At 39.4% G+C, this 21,825-nt stretch overlaps 2 protein-coding genes across 2 annotated transcripts in view; both read right to left on the reverse strand.

Moving 5' to 3' along the window:
- The window catches only part of SPAG1 (sperm associated antigen 1), an 83,609-nt gene extending 62,487 nt beyond the window's left edge, over positions 1-21,122 (reverse strand). The window contains exons 1-4 of the mRNA XM_061123671.1: positions 18,990-21,122; positions 15,499-15,640; positions 12,217-12,376; positions 2,446-2,571 (exon numbers count right to left, since the gene is read on the reverse strand). Of these exons, the coding sequence (XP_060979654.1) occupies positions 2,446-2,571; positions 12,217-12,376; positions 15,499-15,640; positions 18,990-19,185 (624 nt within the window). The 5' untranslated portion in view covers positions 19,186-21,122. The remainder of the gene's footprint in view (positions 1-2,445; positions 2,572-12,216; positions 12,377-15,498; positions 15,641-18,989) is intronic.
- Positions 8,212-9,243, reverse strand: LOC133042356 (adenosine receptor A2b-like). The gene has a single exon (XM_061122863.1). It carries the CDS (start codon positions 9,232-9,234, stop codon positions 8,236-8,238), a length of 999 nt encoding a protein of 332 aa, XP_060978846.1. The 5' UTR covers positions 9,235-9,243; the 3' UTR covers positions 8,212-8,235.
- Positions 21,123-21,825: the final 703 nt, after the last annotated feature.

The following is a 21,825-nucleotide window of genomic DNA, read 5'->3' on the forward strand; positions in this document are numbered from 1 at the left end:
AAATTTTGCCATGCGCAACAACATGGATGAACTTGAAGGCTATTATGCTAAGTGAAATAAGTCAGACACAGAAAGGCAAATACTATATGATACCAGTTGTATGTGGAATCCAAAAAATAAAACAAACTAATAAATACAACAAACAGGGAACAGACTCACAGACACAGAGAACTGGTGGTTACCAGTAGGGAGAGAGAAGGAGAGTGGGAATTAGGAGGCACAAACTATTATGTAAAAAATAAATAAGGTACAAGGATATACTGTAAAATACAGGGAATACAGCCAATATATTATATTAACTATAAATGGAGTAAACCTTTAAAAATTGTGAATTACTATAAGACCTATAACTTGTACAATACCATACATCAACTATATCTCAATTTTTTTTAAAACATTAAAACTACTCACAGCTCATCATAAAAATCATTAAGTGTCTCCCCTAAGGGGAAATTTTTTTTTTTTTTTTATCACAAGCACCTATCTGAGAGCCCCCGAAGAATATGAAGTACTGTGAATTCCACCTGAAAGCTCAGATTTTATCACTGGCAACGAACACCATTCATTGTTTTCCTTGAAGTGACAGACCATTTCATTCATTTCCAAGAAAACGTCTGCCCAAAACTGAACTCTGAATAGCCATAGCTGGTCTGTCAGTCATCTCTTCAAGTAAAAGTTGTTCCAGGAAAAAGCTGTTAATTCAGCTGACAGTCAGTCACACAAGTGGGTTTTCTTATGACGATGATCACATTTCACTTCACAGTTGAAGCGCCTTCCGTGAAGTCTGCCTTTTGTCACACAGAATAGTAAAAAGACATGTCTTCAAGGTATCATATTTAACAAAAAGAGTACATTCTTGTTGTTTTATCAAAGATGTATTTAAGCTGAATAGGAATTTCTTACTGTGAGTGCAGAGCAGTGACCACTAGCTGAGTGAGCGCCACTGCCTTCATTCACGGTAAGGCACCGGCAGTTTGGGCATCCCTGGCGGTTCAGGGGTAAAGAAACTGCCTGCCAATGCAGGAGAAGTGCGTTTGATCCCTGGGTCAGGAAGATCCCCTGGAGAAGGAAATGGAAACCCACTCCAGTAATTTTGTCTGGGAAATCCCATGGACAAGGGGAGACTGGTGGCTACAGTTCATGAAGTTGCAAAGAGCCAGACGTGACTTAATTGACTAAACAGTAACCAGCAGTTTTACCCTTAGTGCAAATGTCAACAAAGTGAAAGAGACAAAGCATTATTTTATAACATAGTTTTAAAAATAACATTGACTTTATGGATCCCCTAGAAGGATCTCAGGGATAACCAGCATCCATGGACCATACTTTTGAGAATCACATTAGTCTGTCTACTCCTACTGGACTACAGTAAGGACACAGAGGAAATATTATTCATTGTTATAGTTTCAGGATACAGACTTAGCACATAATAAGGGTTTAATAAATACAAATTCATTGATTACAGATAGTGTTATCCTTACTATACTTATTTACTGTGTACCTCAGTTACCTGAGTAATTCCTAATGAGGAGTAAAAAGATCCAGGAAGGTAAATTACCAAGAAGCAGAGTAATGAAGGGCTATGGATGTTTTTCAAATAAAACTGAGGGTTCAAAGAAGAAACGAGAAAAACAAAAATGACTCAACCGAAAATGAAGACAATTAGGTAACCATTCTCTTAGAGATGATAAGAATAAAAGGAAAAAAAAAAAAAGCAGGGAAAAAAGGAGGGCAGAGGCAATGGAATGTATGATTGAAGTCAAAATCCCCTGGAGGTAAGGGCTGGGATCTGTAATATCAGGGTCAGGTAGACACCAAGAAGCTCAGTTTTAACTGGATAACTTCCAGGAAACCTGGAACTCCAAGAGGCCCCTTCTCTATGGAAACCATGCATTAGAAAGGAGAGACCTGCATGGCAAAATAGAGACCAGTCTCAGCGAAATAACCATGAGGGGCTGGGGATGGTGGAGGGGGATGCCTAAACAGAGAAATGCCATCTATAACTGCTTGAAATCCATGGATTTAATGGATTAATTAAACAGATTAATCCATCTGTTTAATGCTTTAAATCCATATTTAATTATGCAAACTATTCCCACTGTACCTCTACTGGATACATAAAATTATTCCCTGAAACATCTGCATACTCAATTGGATCTTAAGTACTCATCAAAACTTGTCAGAGTAGAAGAGACAGAACAGTCAAAAAATAAAAATAAGGGAAGCAGTAAACCCAAGATGCAAGTTCTTCAAAGGAAAACACTGTTTCATTTTGATCTCCAAGGGAGGCTAACTCAACAAGGTGAAAACACAGGATCACCATGAAAAAAATCTCCAGCTGCCCAGAGGACACCACACTTTGGTTACAATGATTAAACCAAGCTAATGTTCTTAATAAGCAACAACTTTCTCCCCTACCACCTACCCCCCACATCAAAAAGGTACCTTGGCAACATGAAGATGGCTGTTTGAACCACGGACTGGAGGCAAATTATCTTCCACTGCTGGATATGTTTCAGTTTCATGAAAGTGTATTTTATCATCTTCTTTTTTAATTTCTGATACCCAACTCTGAGAAGAAGAGAGAAAAAAAGAAGGTAAATATACCGTTTTAAATAATTAACCAGACATTAGAAAAGACTACATATCATCATGCTATGGGTCAATTTTTAGGTGACAATTTGATCATGACATTCTCTCTACTTGAACTGTCCTTTCTACTCTATGTTTTGCAATTGTAGGGAAATATACAATAACATAAAATGTATCATCTTAACTATTCTTTTTTTTTTTTTCTTATTTTTTATTATTATTATTTTTTTTTTCCAGTGGGTTTTGTCATACACTGATATGAATCAGCCATGGATTTACATGTATTCCCAATCCCGATCCCCCCTCCCACCTCCCTCTCCACCCGATTCCTCTGGGTCTTCCCAGTGCACCAGGCCGGAGCACTTGTCTCATGCATCCCACCTGGGCTGGTGATCTGTTTCACCATAGATAGTATACATGCTGTTCTTTTGAAATATCCCACCCTTCTTACAGTTCAGTATTGTCAGTATATTCATTTCTGCCCTTTCTATTTCATTTATCTTGTAAGATTATATTCATCACCCTTCCAGTGAGCCTTCTCTGAATTTCCTGGTTGGGACAAAAGTGTTTAGCATGAAGATTTAAAATCCTCTATTTATTGTTTGTCTCTCTTACCACACTGTAAGTTCCTTGATAGTAGAACCTATGTCTTTTACTCAAACACCCAAGCAAATCAGATTGGATTGACCACATTTTCCAACTTTAGCAGTTTGACAGAAAGGACATGCTCCTTTCTATTGGTAAATATTAATTACTTCTGATTTTTTTATACACAATGTGTTGTGCTGTGCTCAGTCGCTCAGTTGTGTCCGACTCTTTGTGACCCCACTGATTGTAACTGTAGCCCGCCAGGCTCCTCTGTGCATGGGATTCTCTAGGTAAGAACACTGGAGAGGGTAGTCATTCCCTTCTCCAGGGGATCTTTGTGACCTAGGGATCAAACCCGGGTCTCCTGCATTGCAGGCAGATTCTTTACCATCTGAGCCACCAAGAAAGTCCTTTATATACAATGAACAGCATAAAATATAAAAAATAACAATAAAGACAAAGAATCAGCAAAATGCTACCCATAGCCAATAGAAGCAGACACGGAGAGTGAATGGATGTTGGAAATAACAAACAGAGACTTAAAAACAGCTGCAATAAATATATGAGAAGAGTGAACAACATGCAGGAACAATTGAGAAATTCAGAAGAGTGAAAACTTTAAAAATTAAATTAATTAAATTAATTAATTAATTAATGGAAATTCCAAAAATAAAAAACTCAGTACCCAAAATGAATCTATTATTAAGAACAGAATGGACACAGGAAAATAGTGGACAAAAATCAGTAACATTATAGTAGATTTGAGCAACATTAACCAATTTGGCCTAATCAATATAGACTTCTATGTTATTTTCAAGAGCACATGGAGCATAGGCCCAAAAAAGTCTCAGTAAATCTCATAGGGTTGAAATTATACAAAGTATGGAATCTGACCACAACAGACCTAAACTAGAATTCAGTAATAATAAGTATTTAGACCATCCCCAAGAAATTGGAATTTGAATACACTTATAAAGAGTTCATGAGTTAAAAAGAAAATCAGATGGAAAATAATTTGAACTAAGGGATAATGAAAACATGACATATAATAATTTATACCATGCAGATAAAGTATTAGCGGAAATTTTACAAATTTAAACAAGAAGAAAGGTTCAAGGTCAATTTTTAATAGTGATGCTTCTACCTTAAAAACTAATAGAAAACACATTAAAACCAAAGTGAGTAGGAGGAAATAAAAATAATAAAAAAATAAGAGTGGAAATCCATAAAACATAAAATAGAAAAATAAAATCAACATCCAAATCCTGGTCTTTTGGAAATAAATTAAACAATTGACAAACATAACAAGACTAATTAAAAGAAAGTGAAAGGAAAAAATACAAATTAGTAGTATCAGGCATAAAAGAGGTGCATCTCTAACAATCTTACAGATATTTAAAAAAAGATATTTTAGACAAATTTATACCAATAACTTTGCAATTTAAGTAAAATAAACAAATTCCCTGCCCAAGGCAATTTACAGATCCAATGCAATCTCTATCAAATTACCAATAGCATTTTTCATAGAACTAGAACAAAAATTTTTAAAATTTTTGGAAACACAAAAGATCCTGAAGTGCCAAAGCAAGCTTGAGAAAGAAAAATAAAGCTGAAGGATTCAGGCTTCCTGACTTCAGACTACACTACAAAGCTACAATAATCAAAATAGTATGGTACTGGCACAAAAACCATAAATACAGATCAATGGAACCGGCTAAAGAGCCTCAAAATTATCCACAAGCCTGTGGTCAATTAATCTACAGGCAAAGGAGGCAAGAACATACAAGAGCAAAAAGTTTCTCCAATAAATAGTGCTGGAAAACTGGGTAGCTACATGTGAAAAAGGAAATTAGAATATTCTCTAATACCATGCACAAAAATAAACTCAAAATGGATTAAAGACCTACATGTAAGACTGGATACCATAACACCACTAGAGGAAAACACCAGCAGAACACTCTTTGACATAAATTGCAGCAATACCTTTTCTGATCCATCTCTTAGAGTCATGGAAATAAAAGCAAAAATAAACAAATGGGACCTAATTAAACATAAAAGCTTTTGTATAGCAAAGGAAACCATAAAGAAAATGAAAAAACAGTCTACAGAATGGGAGAAAGTATTTGCAAATGATGCAGCTAACAAGGGATTAAACTCCAAAATATACAAACAGTTCACATAACTCAACATAAAAAAACTGCAAAGAACTCAATCAAAAAAAAGGCAGAAGATCTAAATAGACATTTCTCCAAAGAAGATACACAGATGGCCAAAAGGCACATGAAAAGATGCTCAACATCACTCATCATTAGAGAAATGCAAATCAATACCCCAATGAGGTATCACCTCATACTGTCAGAATGGCCATCAACAAAAAGTCTACAAACCATAAATGCTGGAGAGTGTGTGTAGAAAAAGGAAATCTCCTATACTACTAGTGGAAATGCAAACTGGTGCAGCCACTATGGAGAATGGTATGGAGGTTCCTTAACAAACTAAAAATAGAGTTCACATATGATCCTGCAATCCCACTGCTGGGCATATATTCAGAGAAAAGAAAATATACATGTACCTCAATATTCATTGCAACACTACTTACAATAGGCAAGACATGAAAGAAACCTAAATATTTATCAACAGATGAATGGATAAAGAGGATGTGGTATATTTATTCAATGAAATATTACTCAGTCATAAAAAAAAAAGGAATAATGCCATTTGTAGTAACATGGATGGACCCAGAGATAAATCAAAGTGAAGAAACTATACTCAATACTTTAAAATAACCTATATGGGAAAAGAATCTGAGAAAAATAAGATATTAGCATATATGTGTGTATAACTGAATCACTATGCTGTACATCTGAGAGTAACACAACACTGTAAATCACCTTCAATTAACAAAAAATAAATAAAAAATAAAAAGAATGTAAACAGATCAGGAAAAAAAAAAAAAAAAAGGTAGAATGGTGGTTGCCAGGGGCTGGTGGTGGGGGTAGGATTGGAGAGTTATTGTTAAACGGTATGGAGTTTCAGTTTTGGAAGATGAAAAAGTTATTGAGGTTGGTTGCATAATACTATGAATATACTTAACACTAATGAACTATATACTTGAAAATGATACAGATGATAAATTCTATATGATGTGTATTTTATCACAATAAAAATAAAGAAATAAAATTTCATAATTGAAGTGACTTGGAATGAGCAAAATGTTAAAGATATCAACTTTTATAATAGTATAAAATAGATACTTAGGAATAAATTTCATTTAAAAATGTATAAGAAGTATACACTGAAAACTACAAACACTGCTTCAAAAAATTAAATAAAACTTATATGAACAGAAAAATACATGTTCATCGATCAGAAATCTCAATATTATCAAGATATCAATTCTTCCAAAACTGAACAACAAATTCAAAACAATCCCAACACAAATACAATTTCTATTTTATAGAAACTGGCAGGCAAAGGACCTGGAACAGCCAAAACAACTTTGAAGACAAAGAACAAAGTTGGAGGACTTGCACTGCCTGATATGAGAAAGGAATCTGAAAAAGAACAGATATGTGTAAATGCATAACTGAATCACCTTGCTGTACATGTGAAACTAACACAACACAGCACTACTGTAAATCAACTGTTTTGTTGCTCTTCAGTCACTAAGTCATATCTGACTGTTTGTGACCCCATGGACTGTAGCACGTCAGGATCCTCTTCCTCTGCTATCTCCCAGAGTTTGCTCAAATTCATGTCCAGTGAGTTCGTGATGCTATCTAACCATCTTATCCTCTGCCTCTCCCTTCTCCTTTTGCCTTCAATCTTTCCCAGCATCAGAGTCTTTTCCTCTGAGTTGGTTCTTTGCATCAGGTGACCAAGTTATTGGAGCTTCAGCATCAGTCCTTCCAATGAATATTCAGGGTTAATTTCCTTTAGGATTGACTAGTTTGATCTCCTTGCACTCCAAGGGACTCTCAAGAGTTTTCTCTAGCACAACAATTCAAAAGCATTAATTGTTTGGCACTCAACCTTCTTTATGGTCTGACTCATATCCCTACATGACTACTGGAAAAAACATAGCTTTGACTTTACGGACCTTTGTCAGCAACATGATGTCTCTGCTTTTTAATATGTGTCTAGGTTTGTCATAGCTTTTCTTCCAAGGAGCAAGCATCTTTTAATTTCATGGCTGCAGTCACCATTGACAAGGATTTTGGAGTCCAAGAATATAAAACCTGTCATTGCTTCTTCCACTTTTCCCCCTTCTATATGCCATGAAGTGATGGGACTGGATGCCATGATCTTAGTTTTGGTTTTTTTTTTTTTGTTAAGTTTTATTTTTATTTTACCTCATACAGAAACACAATTACATAACCCGCCTTAGTAAAATTTTCACTTTGGGGTCCAGCATCATGGCCAAACTTGAATTTGGGAGAGACGTAAAAATCACCACCTAGCTCTGGAAGGGGATCGGAGCCTGGTAGTGGAGGACCCTGCTTCTACAGCTTCTTCTGGGGTGGGGTGCTGTACATGGATAAGAATGTTGTTGCGATGATGTTCTACTTAAGAACTTACAAGCCTGTCATTTCCCTAAAACAGCAGTCTCTTGGTTGAAGATTCATACTTTTACTTTTCCTGGTCACCTTCCTCAGAACAAGTATTATTTTTAACATGTCCAACCTTTCCCATTGCCTCCAAGTTAAAAAAATATTTGTATTATAATAGTTCACAGTATGTCACAGTAAAATAGTTTTGATCATTTTCTACCATAAAAGAGGCAGACTCTTAAACAAAAAAAAGCAAAACATACTTTTACAATCCATTCACACCGTCAGCATCATCCACACAAAGCAGCCAGAGAACCATAAATACATTTGTCAACCTCAGGAAGTAGTAGTCACATGTTAACGAGGTACATGGAACCTCCAGGGAAGCGCCCAGAAGAGGCAACCGGCTGGCCTGTGAGGGTTGCTGTCTTTCCAGTGAGAACTGGCCAAGCGTGCCCCATCCCTTTGTTATTGAGCCCTCTCCTGGAAGAGGCCAGAGCCTGGGTCATAGGCCCAGCTGGAGAGTGGGCTGAGACCCTGCCTGCCCCTCCCTGCTCTTGAGGATGTCCGTCCGGCAGAGGACGTACCTGGAAATGATTTTGTGAAAAGTGTAACGGAAGTCTCGGTTCCGGTAGGCGTAGACGATGGGGTTGACGGCCGAGTTGGCGTGCGACAGGAGGATGGCTAAGTTCATCGACCACTTGGGCTTCTCCATGGCCCAGGTTGGCTGGAAGAGCGAGGCGCAGTTGATGGCGTGGACTGGCAGCCAGCATAGGGCAAAAATGCCAACAATCATGGCCAGGGACTTGGCCGCGTGGATCTCCCGCTGGAGGACGGTCCTCGAGTGGTCCATGAGCTCTGTGCGCTGCAGCTGCCTGCAGGCCACCAGGAAGATCTTGACGTAGATGGCCAGCATGATGAGCAGCGGGGGCAGGACACAGCCGAAGAAGTTGAAGTACACCATGTAGCTCATAGGCACCACGTTTTCGAAGAGACACCTGATGAGGCAGCAGCTCACGTTCTCGGCTCTGTCCCCCGGCTCCGTGCAGTTGATGGCTCTTTCTCTGCTGTTCCACCCCAGGAACGGCGTCAGGCCGATGCCAAACGCCAGGACCCAGAGGGCAGCAATAACTCCTCTCGCTCGGGCCCCAGTGACCAGACTCTTATACCTGAGCGGGACGCGCACGGCCAGGTATCTGTCGACGGCCACGGCCAGGAGGCTGAAGATGGAGCTCTGCGTGAGCACAAGCACGAAGCAGGCGAGGAAGAGGCAGCTGTGGAAGTCGGTGCAGAAGCCCAGGCTGATGGTGATGGCGAAGGGGATGGCGAACAGCCCCACGGCCACGTCGGCCGCGGCCAGCGACACCAAAAAGTAGTTGGTGGGCGTCTGCAGTGCGCTCGAGGTGCCTACTGCCGCGCACACCAGCACGTTACCGGCCACCGACAGAGCGGCCAGCGCCAGCTCCAGCGCCACGTACACCGCGTCCTGCGCCTCCAGCGGCATCGCCGCCCGGCCCGCCTCGGGCTCGCCCCACCGGGCTTCCCGGAGCGCCCGGCCCGCGCTTGCCCCTCCGCAGATCTTAGTTTTTTTAATGGTGTGTTTCAAGTCAGGTTTTTCACTCTCCTCTTTCTTTTTCATCAAGAAGCTTTTTAGTTCCTCTTCACTTTTTACCATTAGAGTGGTGCCATCTGCATATCTGAGGCTGTTGATGTTTCTCTTGGAAATCTTGATTCCAGTTTGTGATTCACCTAGCCCAGCATTTCACACGATGTACTCTGCATAGAAGTTAAATAAGCAGGGTAACAATATACAGTCTTGTACTCCTTTCTCAAATTTTGAACCAGTCAGTTGTTCCATGTCTGGTTCTAACTGTTGCTTCTTGACCCGAATACAGGTTTCTCAGGAGACAGGTAAGGTGGTCTGGTACTCCCATCTCTTTAAGAATTTTCCATAGTTTGTTATGATCCACACAGTCAAAGGTGTTAGCGTAGTCAATGAAGCAGAAGTAGATGTTTTTCTGGAATTCCCTTGTTTTCTCCGTGATCCAACGAATGTTGGCAATTTGACCTCTGGTTCCTCTGCCTCTTCAAAACCCAGCTTGTACAAATGGAAGTTCTTGGTTCACATACTGCTGAAGCCTAGCTTGAAGGATTTTGAGCATAACCTTGCTAGCATGTGAGTATACTCCAATACAAAATTTAAAATGTTTAAAAAGACTTATTGTTATCAAGACAATGGAATACTGGTGTAAAGATAGATATTTAGATTAATGAACAGAATAGAGCACAGAAATAGAGTTACACATACAAAGTCAACCTATTTTTGGTATTTGCACCAAGAAGTTCAATGAGGAAAAGATAATCATTCATTAGATGCTTGAACATTTGGATATCCATATTGGTATATACAAATAAATGCACTGTGTGTATGTATATATTTGTGTGTGTGTGTCCAAAAAATAAAACTGATTCTACACCTACATTTAAGGGTTAAAACGATAAACTTTATAGATGAATCATAGGAGAAACTTTAGGGATCTTAAATTAGACAAAGGTTTCTTAAATAGGACACAAAAGCACAAACTATAAGAAAAATTGGTTTCATCAAAAGTAAAAATTTTTGCTCTTCCAAAGATGCTATTAAAAAAAAATTAAAAGGCAAGCCATACAATATCAGCAAATATCTGCAAAGATACATCTTCATGAAAGATATGTATTTTATAATTCAATAAGAACATAAACAATCTAATTTTTTAATGCACAAAGGAGTTAAAGACAAAAGAAGATATATGGATGACAAGCAAATGAAAAGACACTCAACATCATTAGTAACTAGAGAAATGCAAATAAAAAGCACAATGAGTTACCAATATATACCCAACAGAAGACCTAAAATTAACCAAACTGACAATCCTAATTATTGACCATGATGTAGAGCAACTGGAACTTTTATCCATTATTGGCAGGATTGATTGCCACTTCAGAAAACATTCTGGGGGAATTCCCTGGTGGTTCAATGGTTAAGATTTGTAGTTCCCAATGCAGGGAGCTCAGATTCGATCCCTGGTCATGGAATTAGATTCCACATACCACAATAAAGATTGAAGACACGACACAGTCAAATAAATAAAAAGAAAGGAAAAAAAACTTTGACATTTGTTCGTCAAGTAGTAAATGGTTAAACAGACTGTAAGATAGCCATACAAATCACTACTACTCAGCAATTAAAAGGAATGAAGTATGGATGCATACAACACCACAGATGAATCTCAGAAGCATCATGCTAAATGGAAGAAGACGTATATGCAAGAAGATATACTATATAATTATATTTATATGAAAGGCTAGAAAAGGCAAATCTGTAATGATAGAAAGCAGTTCAGTGGCTGCCAGGAACCAGGGTATATGGTCAGCACTGACCGCCAAGGGGCACAATGAAACTTGTAGGGGTAACGGAAATATTCTATAGTATATACGATTTGTCAAAACTCAGTGAAATTACCATAATACAGTTAATTTTTTAAAAATGGAAATATAGTTGATTTACAATATAATGTTAGTTTCAGGTGTACAACATAGTGGTTAAATATTTTTGTAGATTATATTCCATGTAAAGCTATAAAATAATGTCTCTATTTCTCTATTTCATCCTTGCTATTTATTTATTTTATACATAGTAGTTTGTATCTCTTAATCCCTTACTCCTATCCTGCCTCTCCTTCCTCCCTTCTCCCCACTGGTAATCACTAGTTTGTTCTCTATTATCTATAAGCCTGTTTCTGTTTTGTTGTATACATTCACTTGTTTTATAAAATGGCTAAGTTTTATTGAATGTAAACTATAACAATAATGTTGATTAAAAGAAATCAGTAAAGACACAAGCAGGTCATTAACGAAATAAAAAATTCAAGTGACAGACTTCTAAAACTCTAATGTTATGGTAAACAAACTATACATTATGTACTGTCACTTTTAAACCATTTACTTGATTTTAAAATGTAAAACATGATTATAGTACCCAGTGAAGAGTAACCTGAAGTGGGCATTCCTACACTGCTATTGGGAGAGTACAAAGGTACAACTTTCTGAGACACAAAGAAACGTGTTTTAACAGACTGAAATACATTCAGATCCTTTCAGATCAAGGCACTTGAATTCTAATAACTTATTCCTAGGAAATAACCAGGATGCAGAAAAAGTTATGAACAGACATGTTTGGATAGTACTATTTATATATGCTGACTGAATTATGGTTCTTTTGTAGGATGGGATATTACTTAGTCATGTAAAATACATACATGTATGTGAGCATGCTCCTCACCCCATATATATACAAATCTACAAAAACATAGTCACAATAGTCTCCTGGATGTAAGAAGCAACCAATACCACATAAGTAATTACCACAAAATTCCCTTTAATGATTTAAGACAAGTAGATATATATCCCATGACAATGTCACCAAAAAAGTGATGTTACTCCATACCTTTATGTCACCGTCAATTTTTTCCCATTCTTCTGCTGTAAAACTGGATGCTGTTGCCACAGGTTTATCTTTCCTCAAAGCTCTACTTCCAGGAGCCAAGCCTGAAAGGTGCTTTTCACAAAATTCAGTAAGTTCAGGATAGTATCCTTCCTCACCAGACCTTTTAAAAAATTCAGAATTTTAGAGTTACCACTTTATTTAGAGATCACGTAAACCTGTGGTTTGCAAGCTGGGTTCCACGGAGCCCAGGGGTTCCGAGGAGATTTCATGACCCGCCTCTCTACAAGGATGAAGGCTGGGCTGCTGCTTTCCCCGAACCTTCCTCAATTTCAGCAACCTCTACTTTCATCTGATCTATGGAGTGTCGCAGTGAAGGGGAGAAAAAGGAGCTCCAAAGACACCAATTTCCATCACACATTTTAAAAGCTGAATAAATAACATTTTCTCTCCTCTTCAACACTCACATATTCATTTTGTACATAAGGTAATTTTAAACTTATAAATGGAAATTCATTATTAGAGAGAGGCAAAGAGTGAGACTTTGGAGTTACTTTCCAGTGAGGAGTTACTATCCTAGCTCAATTTCCGCCCCCAAGGGGATAGGAAGACAATGGCGGAGGAATAGTTTAGAACAACACATCTCTAAATTCAACCACTCAAGGAACAGAATTCCTTCCTCACAATTAGAGACGTCTGTTCTTTTTTACTTGTTTATTTTTTTTTAAGGAAAATCAATCTTTTCCCTGTTTCTTGTGAATCTGCTTACTTTTAAATTTTTAGAGAAATAAAAATAAATTCCATTTTCGAATTAAATTTTAAAATATAATTCCAAGTCCATACCACTTTAAAAGGCTATTCATAAAAAAATCTTTCAAATTCTTTCATCCCATAAACTCTCATTTTCTTTACTAGTCATTGATCAAATACAAATGAAAACGTTCTCATATGTTGAGAAAAACAGAAGAGAATACAATGATATGATGAGGTTATTACCTCAACTCTGGCTGGGGACAAGCAGGACTGCTTAGGAAGGGCAGGAGGCTAAAGGTGAGAGAAAGAAAAAGGAAAGGACACAGAGATAAAGAAGGTCATCAGATGAAAGAAAAGAATCACTGCTGGCACTATGGAAAACAGTGTGGAGATTTCTTAAAAAACTGGAAATAGAACTGCCATATGACCCAGCAATACCACTTCTGGGCATACACACTGAGGAAACCAGATCTGAAAGAGACACGTGCACCCCAATGTTCATCGCAGCACTGTTTATAATAGCCAGGACATGGAAGCAACCTAGATGCCCATCAGCAGATGAATGGATAAGGAAGCTGTGGTACATATACACCATGGAATATTACTCAGCCGTCAAAAAGAATTCATTTGAATCGGTTCTAATGAGATGGATGAAACTGGAGCCCATTATACAGAGTGAAGTAAGCCAGAAAGATAAAGAACATTACAGCATACTAACACATATATATGGAATTTAGAAAGATGGTAATGATAACCCTATATGCAAAACAGAAAAAGAGACACAGATGTACAGAACAGACTTTTGGACTCTGTGGGAGAAGGCGAGGGTGGGATGTTTTGAGAGAACAGCATGTATATTATCTATAGAGAAACAGATCACCAGCCCAGGTGGGATGCATGAGACAAGTGCTCGGGCCCGGTGCACTGGGAAGACCCAGAGGAATTGGGTGGAGAGGGAGGTGGGAGGGGGATCGGGATGGGGAATACATGTAACTCCATGGCTGATTCATGCCAATGTATGACAAAACCCACTGAAATGCTGTGAAGTAATTAGCCTCCAACTAATAAAAATAAATGGAAAAAAAAAAATAAAAGTAACATTAAAAAATAAAAAAAAAGAATCACTGCTGGGTAAAAGGAATGCTGTTGATGTCCTGGAAAGGGGCAGTTCATGCTCACAAGTGCTTCTGTAATATGAGGCTACCGTCCAAACGAAAATCCCTCAAGAAACACCACACAGGTGGCACAAGTTGGTAGGCAACGGGTCAGTGTTTCTTTTTTTTTTTTTTAATATTTATTTATTTACTTGGGTTTCCCAGCTGGCTCAGTGGTAAAGAATCTGTCAGTGCAGGAGACTTGGGTTTGATCCTTGGGTTGGGAAGATCCCCTGGAGAAGGAAATGGCAACCTGCTTCAGTAGTCTTGCGTCGAAAATGCCATGGATAGAGGAGCATGGCAGGCTACAGTCCATGGGGACACAACGCTCTGGATACGACCGAGCACCTGAGCACATTTGTCTATTTGGCTGTGTCAGGTCTCAGCTGAGGCACCTTGGGATCTTTGCTGCATGTGGGATTGTTCGTTGTCATATGCAGACTCTCTCTAGTTGCAGTACCAGGGCTCAGTTGCTCCAAGAGCTGTGAGATCCCAGTTCCCTGATCAGGGATCAAACATGCGTCCCCTCTATTGAAAGGCACACTGCTGGACCACTGGGAAGTCCCAGGTCATGTTTGTTGCAGAGTTCCCTTGACCACCTGTCAATCTTCCAGGGTGTTGTTGAAAACACATGTTCCTGGGCTACACTCCCAATTTCCTGAAGTAGAATCTCTAGGAATGGGGCCCTCAAACTAGTGATTTTTTAACCACCATATTTGGTGAATAAGAAAGTTTGACAATACGGCCACAGGGCTCTTACCCAGAAAAGGCCCTGATTCCCTGATTTCTGGCCCTCCTTCCTGCTCCCACCCCACCCTTCATGTGACAGCTCCCAGTGAGTCACCCACCTTTGTTGGCAGGTAGTGTGAAGTGAGACAGTGCCAAGCGCTTTATCAGCAGAAGCAGGTGCCTCCTAACAGCTGCTTTACCTTTTCCTAGAAAATGAGAGGAAGCAAGAAAAATGCTCTCCTCCTGGGATACCAATTAACCTAAGTCTGGTGCTGGAAGTTGTGGTTTAGTTACTAAATCGTGCCTGACTCTGTGACCCCATGAACTGTAGCCTGCCAGGCTCCTCTGTCCATAGCATTCTCCAGGCAAGAATACTGGAATGGGTTGCCATTTCCTTCTCCAGGGGATCTTCCCAAACCAGCAATTGAACCCATGTCTCCTGCATTTTCTTGTGCTGGAAGTAAATCTGGCCAGAACCCTCCAAACTAACCACAAAATTAAAAACACTGTTTGGGAACCTAACATGGACAAAAAAATCAATCTCAATATTTGAAAATTTGCTCTAAAATTTCTAACGAGGCTTTGAATTTCAGAAGTCAACAATATAATTAAAATTGGCAGACTGAAACAAGCTTTTTTTAATGCTTACCTGAGCACACAAAGAATTTTTTCCAAGTGTTTAACATCTGAACATTTTTCAATATACTTGAAATCCAAATGTTCGACAGGAATTTTAAATGTTTTTGTTGTCCCGAAGCCCCACAATGACGGATAATCTTTGGTGGCCATAGCTGAAATGTAGTGTAGGAAAATAGTTATGAATCTTATATAGTAAAACTCAATTTGGATAGTAGTAACCATCTAGGTACTTCTGCAATGTTTTTTTTTTTTTTTTTCATTTCTACAGAAAAGGAGATGGAGTATTTCTTTTTTTTTTTTTTAATGTGAACCATTTTAAAAGCCTTTCATTTAATTTGTTACAACATTGCTTCTGTTTTGGTTCTTTGGCTTTAAGACATCTGGGATCCTAGCTCCCTGACCAGGGATCAAACTGGCACCCCCTGCAAAGTCTTAACTATTGGACCGCCAGGGAAGTCCCTGGAGTATTTCTTCTAAGGAGGAAGCTACTCATTGTAAACTCTGTCTGTTAAGAACAGTTAGCATTCATGGGGCTAAATTACTATCTACCACACATGGATTAGCTTACTTAATCTTCACTTAAGCAAAATTGAAATATAATGACAAAGCAGGACTTGGTATGTGGAGGAAAAATATTTTTCCTCTATTGGGTTCAGTACCTGAGGCCTATAAATCACACTGACAATAGATATTAACAGGAGAAAAGGTTTATTTTATATACTCCTTGGGGCTTCACAGAAAAGTGAAAACTCAAAGAAACTGCTAGTCCTGGGAACTTATATATCATTTTAACAAAGGGTGATAAATTGTGTAAAAATGATTAGACAAAGGGAAAAGGGTTTTGGCTTCTAGAAAGTATATGGAAAAACTAATAGAAGATAAAGAGTTATTTTAATGAGGTTTGTTTCTGCAGACTCCCCTCAATGTTGACTGTCCATCTGCTGTGATAAAGATTGTACTCCTCACCTTGGTATGAGAGAGGAGAGGAGGGAACACCTTCATAAAGGGACATTTATGTCCTGCTTTTAGGCAGAAAAAGGGAAGGCAGAAAGAGTTTTTTCTGTGTCTCCTCTTATTTGCCTTCTGCTCAAAATAATCCTTATGCGAAAGTGGCCAACTTGGGTGCAGTGTGCATATTCTGATCCTCTTTGGTGCTCAAGCTGCTTTTTTAAGGTATCCTTTAATATTTGATTTTGGTATCTCCTACATTAGCTGTTAACATCCTAATCGTCCTTTTGATTCGGTACAAACATAAATAATACCCTTTCTGTAATTCTGCATAGCCTTCTTCCACATTCCCTGCCTCCTTACATTCCCAGTTGCCCACTCCCATCAACGAACAGCTGCCAGGCCTAATATGTTCTAAACGCACTCTGTACATACCTCTCTTGTACCACATAGCACATATCCAAATTCTATTTCTTTGTCTTCTCTTCTAGATTGTGATAGATCTTACTTAATTCATCTCAGAGCTTCAGAACTAACATAGTAACTAGTGTCTTATATCCCTTAAGAAATATCTGCTAAACTTAACTGAATTGGGAATATGATGGCCTTGGACAGTTTCACTCTACTGATATACTGCTAATGATAGTGTCAATAACAGCAACAAATACATAATTCTTAACGAACTTTGTATATATTATTATTTCATTTAATCCTTCAACTACTGTATCAAATATGTTTTAAACAGAGACCAGTAATAACAGTTAACATCTATGAAGCTAAATTTCTATACATCATGAATTATCTCAGTCCTCAAGACCACTTTCATGAAAGATATTACTTCCTTTTCACAGATGAGGAAGGTGATGTTTCAAGTATATAAACTGCATATGGTCATATAACTATTAAGTAGTGAACTGAAGAGTTGAACCTCAGGAGGCCACTACAGAGCCCATATACTTAACTGTCATACTTAATTGTGCTTTTCAAATAACAGGTGGCAACTCATGAAATCAATTTAGTCAGCTGCAATCAGCATTCTTTTATGAGGTAGAACAGGAATAAAATCAGACTACCATTAAATACTGTTTTACAGAAACTTTTATTTCATGCCTATATAAAGAAATGATAAACATAGGTATATATAAATGCACACACAAATGTGTACATAAATGTTGCAAAGTAAAATGTATACATTATGAGTTATATTGTCAAAGTTTTTTTTTTTAACACTGTACTAAAACACACTGGGTGGTAAATTTTAAAACAAGTAGCAATAAGTCTAATTCATTAGGAATATTCCCTTCAGCATGCCTGCCCTCTGAGTCTGTTCATACATCAGACATCTGCAGAAAAAGGATGCCCTGTCAGCTTCTCCACATTCCTGCTGGCTTTGACTTGGGTACAGAATATAGCTGACAATTTGTCAGCTTTTGAATGAGGTCCAACGAAAAAGTGAGAATATGGCTTTTACACCATACTAGAAGGGCCCAGTAGGATGGTCTCCCATCACAAGTGTAGCCTTAGTGGTGGAAATTACAAGAAACCAAGTGAAGAACTTTAAATTATTGATGCTGCCCAGAATAGAATGAGTTGTCTGTGGGAGAATTTTTTCCCGAGAGCTGGAGGATATTTGATGGGAGGATTTAAGCATCTAACAGGATTAAAATAGATTACCTTCAATTAAAGGAATTTTGAAACCCCTGAGGTTTTATGGTTTGAATAAAACATAGTGAAAAACATTGGCAATGACAAAGACATCTCTTACCTAATTAAGAGAATTTCAACTTAAACACTGTTTTAACGTTTCTGAGAATCTTTTTTGAAAACTACCACTTGGAGGACTGCGGTGGGGAGGATACACACTCTCAAGAACAATAAATGTTAACTCTCAAACTCCAAAACACAAGTTATGCTTTATTTGCTCCAGTTAGAACTCTTCCACATCTGCTTGCAATTTGTCTCTGATTAGGAAAAACTGTGGTCCTAGTTGGGGTTAACTTCTTCTCCACCATCCTAACTCACATCCATTTCCCACATTTACTCATCCGTTTGTCAGTAATACCTCCAGTGCAAACTGCAATGCGCTAGTAACAGGAAAAACTGACTTCCACCTTCGCACGTTCTTCCCAGCATCCACAAGGCTGGGCGCCACCTGCAGCCGGAGACCGAAAGGAAACGGCATCTTCCAGCCCGTAGTAACGGTTTCTATGTACAGCTCGGCCGGAGAGGACAGCGGGGTCAGGGCCTGCCCGGGATCCCGGAGCTCTACAGCCAACCCGCAACGGTCAGGGGGCACTTCAGGACTCTTATGAATAATTTCTCCCTATTCCCCGGTTTTGTTCACAAGGACTAGTGGCCGCCACCGAAGACCTTGCCCCAACATCCGCCACCTTCAGCCCCGAGAAACAAAAGGGCCCGTTTCTTTCCCCGACCGAGAAGGCTGTTCACCCCGCGCTCCCTCCCCACCTCTGAGTCTTATCTTTCACCCCAGGCCCCCGGAAGGAGGAATTGCGATGGGGACGTGTAGTTTACTCCTGGCCGGCAGATACTCACCTGGTTCAGACCCCAAGTCTTGCAGAGGACCCAGCCACACACTGTACCAGCCTCGCTCAGGTACCCGGGGAGGGGCGCGCCGCTCCGCCCCGTCCCTGCCCAGACCGCCAGTCCCCAGACCGAGAGCTTGAGGCGGACCGCCGCGGGCGGGGCTTAGAGCCTCTGCGTGACGACTGGCTAGCCTCCGCTTTGCCATCCGCTGATTGGCCTTGAAGACCCAGCTTCACTCAGACACAAAATTATTAAAGAGAAGTGAGTTGCAATTCCACGTGCTCTGGAATTTTCTTTTCACACACACTTTATGGTTTTTTTCTGCTCACAATTGGGTACAGAAAATATCAAGCTGAATAAACAAGCAGGATAAAAACTAACTCGAGAAATAATAGACTATGGTGGCAAATTAAAAACATCACTATCATCTACATAAAGACATTCCATCCAAGAATATACAGATGGGTTAGAAAGTAAATGTGAAATCTTTCACAGAACAGATAAAGAAAAAAAAAAAAAAGGTAAAAAAGATGAAAGAGTTAGGTCAATTAGTCTAAACTAGATTTAAAAGATCTAGAGAGAGAACACTGAGGAACAGTTCAGTTGCTCAGTCGTGTCTGACTCTTTGTGACCCCATGAACTGCAGCACGCCAGGCCTCCCTGTCCATCAACTCCCGGAATTTACCCAAACTCATGTCCATTGAGTCGGTGATGCCATCTAACCATCTCATCCTCTGCTGTCCCCTTCTCCTGCCCTCAATCTTTCCCAGCATCAGGGTCTTTTCAAATGAGTCAGCTGTTTGCATCAGGTGGACAAAATATCGGGAGTTTCAACTTCAACATCAGTCCTTCCAATGAACACCCAGGACTGATCTTTAGGATGGACTGGTTTGATCTCCTTGCAGTCCAAGGGATTCTCAAGAGTCTTCTCCAACACAACAGTTCAAAAGCATCAGTTCTTCAGCACTCAGCTTTTATAGTCCAACTCTCACATCCATACATGACTACTGGAAAAAGCATAGCCTTGACTAGACAGACCTCTGTTGGCAAAGTAATGTCTCTGCTTTTCAATATGCTGCCTAGGTTGGTCCTAACTTTCCTTCCAAGGAGTAAGCGTCTCTTAATTTCATGGCTGTAGTCACCATCTGCAGTGATTTTGGAGCCCCCAAAAATAAAGTCAGCCACCGTTTCCCCATCTATTTCCCATGAGGTGATGGGACCAGATGCCATGATCTTAGTTTTCTGAATGTTGAGCTTTAAGCCAACTTTTTCACTCTCCTCTTTCACTTTCATCAAGAGGCTCTTTCGGTCTTCTTCACTTTTTGCCATAAGGGTGGTGTCATCTGCATATCTGAGGTTATTGGTATTTCTCCCAGCAATCTTGATTCCAGCTCATGCTTCTTCCAGCCCAGTGTTTCTCATGATGTACTCTGCATATAAGTTAAATAAGCAGGGTGACAATATACAGCCTTGACGTACTCCTTTTCCTATTTGGAACCAGTCTGTTGGTCCATGTCCAGTTCTAACTGTTACTTCCTGACCTGCATACAGGTTTTCCTGTATAAAAAGTTAGGTGGTCTGGTATTCCCATCTCTTTCAGAATTTTCCACAGTTTATTGTGATCCACACAGTCAAAGGCTTTGGCATAGTCAATATAGCAGAAATGTTTCTCTGGAACTCTCTTGCTCTTTCGATGATCCAGCGGATGTTGGCAATTTGATCTCTGGTTCCTCTGCCTTTTCTAAAACGAGCTTGAACATGTGGAAGTTCATGGTTCACATATTGCTGAAGCCTGGCTTGGAGAATTTTGAGCATTACTTTACTAGCGTGTGAAATGAGTGCAATTGTGCAGCAGTTTGAGCATTCTTTGGCATTGCCTTTCTTTGGGATTGGAATGAAAACTGACCTTTTCCAGGCCTGTGGCCACTGCTGAGTTTTCCAAATTTGCTGACATACTGAGTGCAGCACTTTCATAGCATCATCTTTTAGGATTTGAAATAGCTCAACTGGAATTCCATCACCTCCACTAGCTTTGTCTGTAGTGATGCTTCCTAAGGCCTACTTGACTTCACATTCCAGGATGTCTGGCTCTAGGTGACTCTTGAGAGTCCCTTGGACTACAAGGAGATCAAACCAGTCCACCCTAAAGGAGATCAGTCCTGGGTGTTCATTGGAAGGACTAATGCTGAAGCTGAAACTCCAATACTTTGGCCACCTGACGCGAAGAGCTGACTCATCTGAAAAGACCCTGATGTTGGGAAAGATTGAGGGCAGGAAGAGAAGGGGACGACAGAGGATGAATTGGTTGGATGGCATCACCGTCTCAATGGACATGAGTTTGGGTAAACTCCAGGAGTTGGTGATGGACAGGGAGGCCTGGCGTGCTGTTTCATGGGGTTGCAAAGAGTCAGACACAACTGAGCGACAGAACTAAACTGAATACAATCACCTGTGCAGAAACTGTAATGGTGTGAATAGCTAACATTTATTACATTAAGAGTTTTTATCGAGTATTTTATCTTGCAGCAAATGTTTGGGGTAGGTGCTACAGTGAATTTTTTCATGCCCATCTTACAAATAAGGAAAGTGAATCCTGGTAAAGTCACTGCCATCTAACAAGGACTCTGCATGTGTATGTGTTATTAATTTCTTGACTTCACCAATTAAGCTGAAGTAAACTGGCCAGTAAATGAGCAGTGCTGGATTTGAACCAATTTCCACATATTTTTGATGAACCTGTGTGTCTGGCAAGCAGTTTAAGTAGGGAACAAGTTATGTGTTAGCTTCATGCTCAGATTTACTGATTTTTATATTCATAGACCACTATTCAAAAGGATTTTTTAAA

This window comes from Dama dama, chromosome 21 (assembly GCF_033118175.1).
Source record: "Dama dama isolate Ldn47 chromosome 21, ASM3311817v1, whole genome shotgun sequence".
Classification (NCBI taxonomy): domain Eukaryota; kingdom Metazoa; phylum Chordata; class Mammalia; order Artiodactyla; family Cervidae; genus Dama; species Dama dama.